Raw genomic sequence first — 11,871 nt, 5'->3', positions numbered from 1 at the left:
TTCGACCTCTAATGCAGATCCTACGGCCACTGCAGCCCCTCATGAGTTCAGATTTTTTTGTGCCACCACCCTCAGTTGTCCATTCCTGGTGTAAATTAATAATCCTGGCAATGAAACTTTGAGAGGGGAGATATAAATGCTCTTATCAAGTACAGTAGTTTGATACTCTATGTTCTCCAGTTATACTGTATGTTCATAAAAGTTTAAGATACAACCAATAAAGTATCAGATATGAATTATGCTACAGTTGTTTAACATGTTGATTATGCWCTATTTATAAATGGTCCTTTTGAGGATGTATATAACATTTCTCAAGTAAGGTCAGCCTATGTTTTTTAAAAATTTTTTTATATATGTTTGAGTAATGAGTACATTATCCAGTGGTGTAAAGTACTTAAGTAAAAATACTTTAAAGTAGTTTTTTGGGGTATCTGTACTTTAATTTTTCTTCCCTACAATCAAATCAAATGTGATTTGTCACATGAGCCAAATACAACCTTACAGTGAAATGCTTACTTACAAGCCCTTAACCAACAATGTAGTTTTAAGAAAAAGTACAAAATAGATAAGTTAAAAAAATTCAATTAAATAATTAAACAGCAGCAGTAAAATAACAATAGCAAAGCTATATACAGAGGGTACCAGTACAGAGTCAATGTGCGGGGGCACCGGTTAGTCGAGGTAATTGATGTAATATATACATGTAGGTAGATAATAAACAGAGAGTAGCAGCAGTGTTTAAAAGGGGTCTGGGTAGCCCTTTGATTAGCTGTTAGTGTAACAGTATAGCTTCCGTCCCTCTCCTCGCCCCTACCTGGGCTCGAACCAGGGACCCTCTGCACACATCAACAACAGCCACCCTCGAAGCACCGATTGAACCGCTATTAGCGCGCACCACCACTAACTAGCTAGCCATTTCACATCGGTTACATRAGGTATATAAATAAATCCATACGTAATAGTGAAACTAACTTAATCCACCCTAATAAAATAGTACATTGCCAAAAATAAAAAACAACCACTTCTTCCTACTTTTAGTTCCCCATATCTCCCTTCTCAGGCTGTAGGACCTGAGAGGGTGGTTCGGCTTGTGCCAATATTGCATGCAAGTCCTTCGCTGATAAATCTTTCAGCTCCAGGAAACGCTCTGCCGCAATCACGATGATTTCTATCTTCCTGGACCTTCTCTCCACCTTGGCAGTGCCATTAATTACCATAGCTATAAATGCCACAAAGTCCACCTTCTTAACCTTTAAAATGTCAGGATCCTGCTGGTGAAAGGCAACCCCTGTATCCTGCAGTGTAGGCCTATCCACTACCATGGACTCTTCTGGTGCGCCATTCAAACCRTCAACKCTTTTCACAGCTGCTGCATATGAAATGCTCTGTAAAACCCTGACTTTGGCCACCTGATTCTCTTTCACCCTTATGGGGCATTCAGAAGACATGGCAACAAGTCACATATCCATCACTTTTATAACACATAATATGTTCCTTTCCACAACCTGGACATCTKTGCTTCTCCCTTCTGTAAACATTTGCTACATGACCAACAGCTTTACACTGATCACACTGCATTGGTCTTTGGATAAATGCTCGGACTCTGTAGTTAATATATACCAACTTCACTTGAGTAGAGAGACTCCATATCAAAAAACAAAAGAACGATAGACTCTTCACCATTCACCACACGATTCGCCCGACGTGCTTCAATCACTCCAGGAATATTTTTAATCTCTTCAAAATCGACTGACCACGAGACGCCAGATATAACACCCTTGAGGGGTGCCCTGTTCCGAAGAGACACACARGACACTTCAAACGTATCAAAATACACAACGCACGTTCCTTCTGATCCGCAGAAGTTCAACAAAAATCAAAACAAGCCCGCCTCTCAAGATCCTTACAGACTTCACTTTACCCAGCACTCTCTCCATCAGTTAGATAACTCAAATGGTTTTTTTCAAGATTGGTACTCTGGTCAATCGCTCCTCATTAACAAATCGTACTCCTACTAGATACGAAAGGTCATTCTCATCACTGTACACTACTTTGCTCCGTTTTCCATTCTTTTGGACAATARTCCAATTKTCCTTGATTCTASTGCCATTGTATTCTGAACCTACTCATCCGCTTCCGCCATCTTGCGCTTGTCTTTACCTGRCTGCCTCATTCTCAGGAAAGTCACACAACTCTGGAAACGTTATGACCGGCTTTGGTCAAGGTGTGTCCTTTATGCCGCCCACACAGGAAATAAACTACGGTGTTTGATTGGCTGCTTTGCACAATGACGCGTAAACTACGTTTTTTTCTTTGACACCATATGAYCAAGTATCAGATAACCTCGTTTAGTTGCGGAGAAGTTTTCACCTTTACTCCCTCGCCGGTGTATTTCAACGCCTTAATGCAAAGTAATTATGTTTAAAGATTTTACACCTTTCATTGATACCTTATGTAATGTACTGTAATATACACAAGAACAGGAGACGTTTCACTTTCAAATTCAAATTGGTAACGTTAACATTAATTTACGAGGTTACCTCTACTTCATAACGTTATATATATATATATGTATATACATACACACACACGCACACTACATATASTAGCTACCGTAAATTGTAAATTTGATAAGAGTAGCTAGCTAGCTAACTGAAACTTAGCTACACAGACTTTGGTAACTAACGTACTAACGTTAGCTGGCTATTAACGTTAGCATACTAGCTAGTTATTTAGCTGGTGTTACATGTCATAATATCTAACAGTAGTACTGTAAAAAGAAATGGCTAGCTACATTCACTATTGAACCACAGTTGATAGCAGGTTAACTAATTTAGTTGATTTAGATTATGGCTTGTCTCCTGTGTGGATTCAACTTTGGAACTTGTGTGTGTGTGATTAACTTCTTATTTTCTCTTTCAGTACAACTATAACAGTTAGGTGTTGTAAGAGTGATTGCGCTACTGAGACTGATGCCATGTCTGATTTGGTGGATGCCAAAGGGATAGCTGCACATGGGTAAGGSAATGCATTTCTCATGTCAACCCTATCAGCTACCCAAAGAATAGAGGGTGGGCATCAAAATCAAATGTACAGTACCTTCAGAAAGTATTKATACACCTTGACTTATTCCACATTTTGTTGTATTACAGGCCGAATTCAAAATGTATTATTTTTTGTCACCCATCTACACACAATGCCCCAAAAATGACAATGAAAACTTTATTTTTAATTTTATGTTTGCAAATTTACTGAAAAMGAAATACAGAAATATCTAATTTACATATGTATTCACATCCCTGAGTCAATACTTTGTAGKAGCACCTTTAGCAGCGAATACAGCTGTGAATCTTTCTGGCTACATCTTAAGAACTTTCCACACCTGGATTGTGCAACATTTGCCTATTATTATTTTCAAAATTCTTCAAGATCTGTCAAATTGGTTGATGATAATTGCTAGACAACAATTTGCAGGTCTTACCATAGATTTTCAAGCAGATTTTAGTCAAGTGTAACTCAGCCACTCAGGAACATTCACTGTCTTCTTGGTAAGTAACTCCACTGTAGATTTTGTGAATTTTTCTCCCAGTGTCTGGTGGAAAGCAGAATGAACCAGGTTTTCCTCTAGGATTTTGCCTGTGCTTAGCTACATTCCATTTATTTTTTATCCTGAAAAKCTCCCGCGTCCTTAACGTTACAAGCATACCGATAACATGATGCAGCCACCACTATGATTGAAGATATGGAGAGTGATACTCAGTAATGTGTTGTATTGTATTGGATTTGCCCCAAACATAACACTTTATATTCAGGACAAAAAGTGAATTGCTTTGCTACATTTTTTGCAATATTACTTTTTTGCCTTGTTGCAAACAGGAAGCATGTTTTGTAAATATRTGTATTCAGTACAGACTTCCTTCTTTTCACTCTGTCAATTAGGTCAGTATTGTGGAGTAGCTACCAATGTTTTTGATCCATCCTCAGTTTTCTCCCATCACAGCCATTGCCCTCATGGTGAAATCCCTAAGCAGTTTCCTACCTCTCTGGCAAATGAGTTAGGAAGGACGCCTGTATCTTTGTAGTGAAAGGGTGTATTGATACACCATCTAAAGTGTAATTAATAACTTCACCATGCTCAAAGGGATATTCAACGTCTGCTTTTTTATTTTATTTTTTACCCATCTACCAATAGGTGCCCTTTGCAAGGCATTGGAAAACCTCCCTGGTCTTTGTGATTGAATCTGTGTTTTAAATGTACTGCTCGACTGAGGGACCTTACAGATAATTGTATGTGTGGGGTACAGAGATGAGGCAGTCATTAAAAAAAAAATCATGTTAAACACTATTATTGCACACAGTAAGTCCATGCAACTTATGTGACTTGTTAAGGAAATCTTTTGAATACTTATTGACTCAAGACATTTCAGCTTTTCATATTTGATTAATTTGTACACGTTTTGAAAAACATCATACAATTTTGACATTATTGGGTATTGTGTGTAGGCCAGTGACAAAACATCTCAGTTCAATCTATTTTAAATTCATGCTGTAACCCAACAAAACYTGGAAAAGGTCAAGGGGTGCGAATAGTTTCTGAAGGCACTGTATTTTATTATATTAGTTTGCACTCTGATTTTTTATTTAGATACCCATTTGGGTGGCATGCACTGGGCGAGTGAGCCTCTTTTTACATAGTTCTATCAGCTGTCACATTCTGTGAAAGCATCTTTTAACATCATTTTATCCTTGAATAGTGTCGGACAAAGTATTCTCTCAGCTGCATTAGAATGCAATGTGACATTGCGTGTCTGATCATAAGCCAAAACCTGCTGTCATTGTGCCTTCAAGCATGTCAGCTGGCTTCATTAGCCAAACAACATGCATTTTCAACGTACCTGTGCAGCCAGTTTAACATGGACAGTGAAAAGTGCGTGTAGACATTTTAATCACTCTGCGAGGACTTCTGCAATGTGTTATTGTCCGCCCACTGTGCCGCAGCCYATTCAGTGTTAAAAGGAACTTTTTCCTTTTGCTCCAGGCTGGGCAGTCCCTCAGTGCAAAGGTTTACGACAAAGAATCCTGAAGTAGACGCTAAGCCTCCGGCTGACATGTACACATATAAGATGAACTACCCCAGCCTTGGACAGTGTGTCATCATCAACAACAAGAACTTTGACAAGCACACAGGTAGSCCTAAGTTTGTACGATGTATTTTTGTCCATTTCACTTGTTCAGGTTATAATGGTATGTCCGATTTTTGTTATATACACTTCATTGGTTATTTCCCTTTAAAGGAATGAGCCTTCGCAATGGAACAGACGTGGATGCAGGACATGCGATCAAAGTGTTCTCGAGTTTGGGGTACAAAGTGAAGGTTGCCAATGACCAGACTGTGCAACAGATACAACAGCTGCTTTACAAAGGTAAGCTCAGCAGTTGTGATGTGAGTGTCCGAGTTAGATTGTCTTTTTTTGTGGAGTCATTTGAGAAGTTTCTTTCTGATTGTCTACAAATAAGTTGCACTAGTATTGGTAGTAGTGATGTGACATCTGGCAAAATTTGATCAACTGAAGGAAATCTCTTTTTAATGTTAAGTTTGATTGACTTCAAGAGCCACTGTGTGTGTGCGTGCGTGTGACATTTTCAGTGTCTCAAGACGACCACAGCCAGTCGGCCTCCTTTGTGTGTGTGATGCTGAGCCATGGAGACGAGGGGGTGTTTTATGGCACAGATGGCAACGTAGAACTCAAGAAGCTCACTGGCCTCTTTAGGGGGGACCGCTGCAAAACGCTGGTGGGCAAGCCCAAACTCTTCTTCATCCAGGTACTGTAAGGTTTTAGCTGCCTGTTCCACATTTCTGTACTGAAGTGATGAACATGTATTTGCATGACTGATATTCAGTGGTACATTGCTAAGTGTAGCCTATCTTCCCCTGACCCTTAACCCCTGATCCTTCCTGTGGACCTGGTGAGTAGGCGTGCCGTGGCAATGACCTGGATGGTGGCATAGAGACAGACGCCGTTGCTGATGACTCTCCAGAGAGGATTCCTGTTGAGGCAGACTTTCTCTACGCTTATTCTACAGCCCCAGGTAATAAACCCTGTTTTATTAATGCCCCACTTTGACACACTTTAAAGGCCCATGGCAGTCAAAAACGTGATTTTTTWATATTTATTTCCACACTGAGGTTGTAATAACTGAAATTGTGGAAATGATAATGCCTTTTTAGTGTAAGAGCTGTTTGAAACGTTTTGGTGGATAGAGTTTTGCCAGCCTAGTGACATCACCATTTTAATTGAAAACAATTGCAGTAAGTTACTTAATTGTTACCAAGAAATTATTTGGTATTGAGATTTAAAAAAACGTCTGCAGTCGTGCATACTACATATGTTACATTTACATGGTACATTGGTATGTTACATAGTACTTACAACTGATATATGTTATAACTTTTACATACAAACTGCAAACGGGTATGACAGTAGACTATAAGCCTACTACTATAGCCATGTATACTTGTATGGTAATTGCACTGTACCATGTACAAAAACGACCATGTACCACTGTATGTGCTTTAGAGAGGTTGTAGCAATGTACAACATTGCTACAGTGATTGATTGGTTTGTGACGTCCATGCCTCTCCATAGGCTACTACTCCTGGAGGAACACCCAGAAGGGCTCCTGGTTCATGCAGGCCCTCTGTGAGATGTTACAAAGGTATGGCAAACAGCTGGAGATCATGCAGATCATGACACGTGTCAACCACATGGTGGCACTTGACTTCGAGTCTTTCTCCAACATGCCCGGCTTTACTGCCAAAAAGCAGATCCCTTGCATTGTGTCTATGTTGACCAAAGATCTCTACTTTCCACATTGATTTGATATTGTTGTCTAGACATTACTATGACTTGATTGTGTATCCTGTGGCACCTTTTTAGGTATGTGCACAATGTTTACTGGACTTCTAAGTAGTGCTGAGCAATTAAACAACATTTCTAAATGACCAATTGACCAATGTCGGTTCAATATTTGAATTCCCTTTATGCACATTTTCTCTAGAGATAAACCAGATCAAGCCCGAACTGCAACGTAGGAGGGAGTTGTAGTTTCCAACAGGACAATATTCTACATGGTTTAGTGCAGAAAACGTGGTAATTAACTACCATGACCAAAATCCTACTTGAGAAAGAAGAACATGCAATCGAGAGGGATAGAGAGCAGTTGCTTCGCGAGGGATCTATCTGATAATACATTATCTAAGTGACTGGTATTCAGCAGCTACAAAAGTATGCCTTATTTACTTTGAAGAACTACTAAAATTGTTATTTTGTCAGACAGCATAGGCAGAAGCTCTGTAGAGAGGATGACTAATATATATTTTTTAAATTGTCATCAAATAAAAAAAACTAAAAAGTAATCAAAATAAAACAAATGTAATATACACAACTCAAATATTTTTTTTAAGTAATGTGAATAAATGATGGTTAATAAGTGATGAGCAGTTATGGGCAGTCACTACCATCATGGGACTTTTAATGATTGTTTTATTTTGTGTTACCGCATTCAACCCACATAATGCATTAATGTATTATCGAAAACCGGGATTKTTTTTTAAGAATTGAAATGAAACCGAACCGACCTCAAAAAGCACTAATCGCTCAGCACTACTTCTAAGTGGATACAAATTTAAATACTTGTATTCTGTTTGGGTTAAGTCTTAAAGAGAAAGCTAAAGGTTTGATTCGATTTACCTTGGACTCGGAGGCCTAAAAGGCATGATGTTGGACCAAAGAGAATGCATTTTTAATGGGGGAAGGCAGGCATTAAGCAACGATTATGCAATATGAAACACGCTTTCAGATAGCAATAATGTAATGAATCAATCACTCAGGCTTTAAAACTATTGAAAAATGTGCCATGTCTTTTTAGAAATGATAACTGTCTTACCTGTGGGATGGTTTGTTTTTTTCATTTGCACATTGTACATTCAAATAGCTTACTACATGAAATATAAACTTGAATAAACTAGCTTTTATCCTTGATTCAATTGTTATCCTATTATTTTCCAAGAAACCAAACATTTCTGTGAATGGGATTTTAATAAATATATACAGTACCAGTCAAAAATTTGGACACACTTACTCATTCCAGGGTTTTTCTTTATTTGTACTATATTCAACATTGTAGAATAATAGTGAGGACATCAACACTATGAAATAACACATATGGAATTATGTATTAATCAAAATCGTGTTAAACAGATTAAAATATATTTGAGATTCTTCAAAGTAGCCAACCTTTGCCTTAATGACTGATTTGCACACGCAAAAATATATTTTGATTTGTTCAACACTTTTTTGGTTACTACATGATTCCATGTGTGTTATTTCATAGTTTTGATGTCTTCACTATTATTCTACAATGTAGAAAATAGTAAAAATAAAGAAAAACCATTGAATGAGTAGGTGTGTACAAACTTTTAARAGGTACTGTAAGTTATTTTTTTTAAATGTTACAGTCTGGTGGTGCAAGATAATGTCTCCCACAACATTGTGAAATAACTAACGAGAAAATTCTTACAAGACRAATGTGATGTTGTATGGCGGCAGATAGCCTAGCGGTTAGAGTGTTGGGCCAGTAACTGAGGGCACATCGACAAGGCTRTGTCGATGTGCCCTTGAGCAACGTACTTAACCCTAATTGCTCCTGTACATCGCTCTGGARTGTCTGCTAAATGCCTAAAATGTAAAATGGTTGCCAAATCTTTCACTTCTAAAGAAAATACTGGTCTGTAAAGGTTGTCATCAACCATGAATGCCTGATTCAGTATTCTGTATGAAAATCTAACATACCATGGGTTATTCAAAACTATAATGTCATTATCCAATATATGATGGGCAGCATAATGGCCTGCTCGTCTCTGCAGTCTCACATCTTATCTGAGGCCACACACTCTGCATGCAGTGTGTGGCCTCAGATAAGACGRGTGACTGCAGAGAGGAGCAGACTCATGGCTCTTGGATTTCCAGATTATTTCCTGTGGTAGGGGCCAGGGAAGCCTCTCTGCTTTGTCTTTCTGACAAGAAACTACAATAGGTTTTACTTTCATTCAGTTTAAATAAAGAGAGGGTACAGTGCATTTAATCATGACATAGGCAACAATTATATTATTTTKTAATAGATATTGTGAAAAGGGAGCAGGAAAATAGGATTTAACAGAAGATCAGAGTGGGTCTTCTGCCTCCCAGAAAAAATATTCTGCCCCTCCAAAAAAGGCACCTGTCCCACAGAAAAAATATTCTGCCACCCAGACAAAGGCACCTGTCAGAAAGGAACTGGAGCAGATGACTCGGTATGACATTTATRCCCACATTCAGTAGCATGTTGCTAAGAGCAGTGTTACGTTATGTTGCCTGCTGAGCCGAAACATGTCCTCCAATTATTGCTTGATAATACGAGGAGGAGGATATTTAGGCGTGTGCTACGGTAATCGACCTGTTCAAATAAAACAGTCAGATCCCCTGTCTTCAGAGGATCTGACTGATGAGGACGTTAGTTAAAATGGAAGTTTACCAAAATGTACCAAGCGATTCCATACATTGAAACTAGGTAGTTGGAGTTTGCCTTTTGATGCCCCGTGTACACTAGCACGCGGTGCCGCGCGGTGAAACACTGCTTCCCATTCATTTTCAATGGAGGAAAGGGTGGAGGAGCGGAGAGTGCGGGTGACGTGGCATGTTCACTAGCAAGCGGTAAATTGCCGCGTGCCACTTAGGCCGCCCGTTGTGACTCGCTTGTGCCAGCATGTTCGCTTGTGCCAGCATGTTCGATTGTGCGTCAAGAATTCCGCATAGCAAGTTTGTATGAAGGTCTGGTTATTAAATGGGTAAATAGTTCAATAGTAATATGCTCTAAAACGCTCTGGTGACAAACAAACTTTGCTGCCCTGTTTCCAATTGTCCATATGGCTGGGAGAACCTATTCAAGTAAGTAAATACATTTTGAAAATMTATTTTTTTAAATMTATTATTAGCTAACTAGCTACAGTGCAGGCTAACTCAAATGAGCAGCTAAATGAACTAGCTAGTCAACTMTACATACTGTATAGCTAGCTAAGGGAATTAAATAGCACCAGCTACCTAACTTKATTTTAGCTAACTATCTTGATGTGTTTATAGGTAGCTAGCTAACAGCCATGGAGGAAGGTGAAAGGATAATGTTAGCAGCCCCAACTTTCAAAGTGAGAGAGTAGGCTATTCTAAATAGGGCAGGTACTTTTGTGTAGTTCCAGTCCCTAGAAGTGAGGAAGATAATAYTAACATAATATTCAGTGCAGTGTAATTTSAGTATAATGAAGTCTGTTTGTGAGGTTTTCTGTCCTCAGATTAAGAGAGCTATGAAAGCCAGTCTACATATGAAGAGGTCCCAATGAAGAGCAGTGGTTCTCTGTCCTGGTCCTGGGGACTCAAAGGGGTGCACATTTTTGTTTTTGCCTTAGCACTGCACTGCTGATTCAAATGATCAACTCATCATCAAGCTTCAAGTGGTATTTATGTATTCATTTGTGATGCTATCCTTGAWATGATCCTGTTATTGTCACATGCTACACATGCACGTGTGTGCCCATGCATCTATCAATCCAATGTTATRATGATTTGTTATAAGGGATATTARACTTTAGTAATCCACAATGACCTGGTGATGTAAAAGTCTAATAATAACATTATCTTCCATATTCCTAGATACCTTGTAACTGGAGATTCCTTCAAAACGATTGCCTACAGTTACCGRGTAGGGCACAGCAAGGTTGGGTGACCAGMGCCATCTGGGACTGCCTCCTGGAGAAATTCCGGCYTGTGAAGGCTACCTGTGTCCTGCATAACTTCATGAGGATGGACACGGGGGCCAGGAGGGGATATGCAGCCGACGTGTGCCAGAGGAGAAGTCTGMTGCTCTGCAGGATGTTTCAAGGTTGGGGTCCAGCAACGCAGCATGAGAGGCAATCCGTGTGCTGGGGATCTTCACKTCCTACTTCTTCAAAGAGAGTGCTGTTCCCAGGCAACACCATAGACTACACTATGCACAACCAAAGGCTATTTTAAGAGCCATCCACATTGCAATAAGAGTATTCTTCCATTTACTTAGCTATGTCAACTGCAGTTATTAAATTCCCCYTTTCTCTCCCTTTGATTTCTACTTCTCAGGTGAGGGTGCTGTTTAGATAAGGGTGTGATGTCTGTACAAAAACAAAACAGGCGATTTTAAGTCACCCATATTGAAAAAATGTAGAACAATTAGACACCCTATAACCCACACCTACACACCCATGTATCAATCTGATTGATGGATTGTGTTGTGTTGTGCAGTAAGCAGGCTCAGGTGTATAACTATGACTCCTTCCACCTTCAAAGAACAGGCAAGAGGGCCAACCATGGAGAATAGTAAAACACTTCATTATTTCTATAACTACGCTATATTGTTTGTCCTCATGTGTCCGTTCATGTTTTTCAGCTACTTAGTGTGGACACCAGGTGAGGCCACACACACAGATTCCTGTTGAACACTCATTAACCTCTACAGGACCAAATTAATTTTGGATTGAAGATGTTTGATGTGAGTCTGGAAGGAGAGTTTACAATCTAACCAGACACCTAGAAATMTGTAGTTGTACACATATTCTAAGTCAGAGCCATCCAGAGTAGTGATGTTGGGCAGGTGCAGGCAGCGATCGGTTGAAGAGCATGCATTTAGTTTTACTTGTATTTAAGAGCAATTGGAGGCCACGGAAGGAGAGTTGTATGGCATTGAAGCTTGCCTGGAGGGTTAACACAGTGTCCAAAGAAGGGCCAGAAGTATACAGAATGGTGTTGT

At 39.4% G+C, this 11,871-nt stretch overlaps 1 protein-coding gene and 1 long non-coding RNA gene across 2 annotated transcripts; both read left to right on the top strand.

Annotated features, from left to right (window-relative positions):
* The first annotated feature begins 2,313 nt into the window (after positions 1-2,313).
* Positions 2,314-7,330, top strand: LOC111974694 (caspase-3). Its single transcript, XM_024002621.2, has 7 exons — positions 2,314-2,411; positions 2,923-3,018; positions 5,039-5,187; positions 5,295-5,423; positions 5,648-5,823; positions 5,976-6,090; positions 6,648-7,330. Exons 2-7 carry the CDS (start codon positions 2,978-2,980, stop codon positions 6,875-6,877), a joined length of 840 nt encoding a protein of 279 aa, XP_023858389.1. The 5' UTR covers positions 2,314-2,411; positions 2,923-2,977; the 3' UTR covers positions 6,878-7,330.
* A 2,663-nt stretch (positions 7,331-9,993) lies between these two features.
* LOC139028814 (uncharacterized) lies at positions 9,994-11,183 on the top strand. Its single transcript, XR_011481024.1, has 2 exons — positions 9,994-10,546; positions 10,743-11,183. It is a non-coding gene; the product is annotated as an uncharacterized lncRNA (long non-coding RNA).
* The last annotated feature ends 688 nt before the right edge of the window (positions 11,184-11,871 follow it).

The sequence above is a fragment of the Salvelinus sp. IW2-2015 genome, linkage group LG15 (assembly GCF_002910315.2).
Source record: "Salvelinus sp. IW2-2015 linkage group LG15, ASM291031v2, whole genome shotgun sequence".
Classification (NCBI taxonomy): domain Eukaryota; kingdom Metazoa; phylum Chordata; class Actinopteri; order Salmoniformes; family Salmonidae; genus Salvelinus; species Salvelinus sp. IW2-2015.
The sequence above is the reverse complement of the archived record's forward strand: the minus strand, read 5'-3'. Positions and strand labels throughout refer to the sequence as shown.

Excerpts from the sequence above, each read along its gene's own strand:
- LOC111974694 (XM_024002621.2), top strand. The coding sequence starts at position 2,978 with ATGTCTGATTTGGTGGATGCCAAAGGGATAGCTGCACATGG. Across the intron at positions 5,824-5,975 it reads CCAAACTCTTCTTCATCCAG|GCGTGCCGTGGCAATGACCT; the intron begins GTACTGTAAGGT and ends CCTGGTGAGTAG. Across the intron at positions 6,091-6,647 it reads CGCTTATTCTACAGCCCCAG|GCTACTACTCCTGGAGGAAC; the intron begins GTAATAAACCCT and ends GCCTCTCCATAG.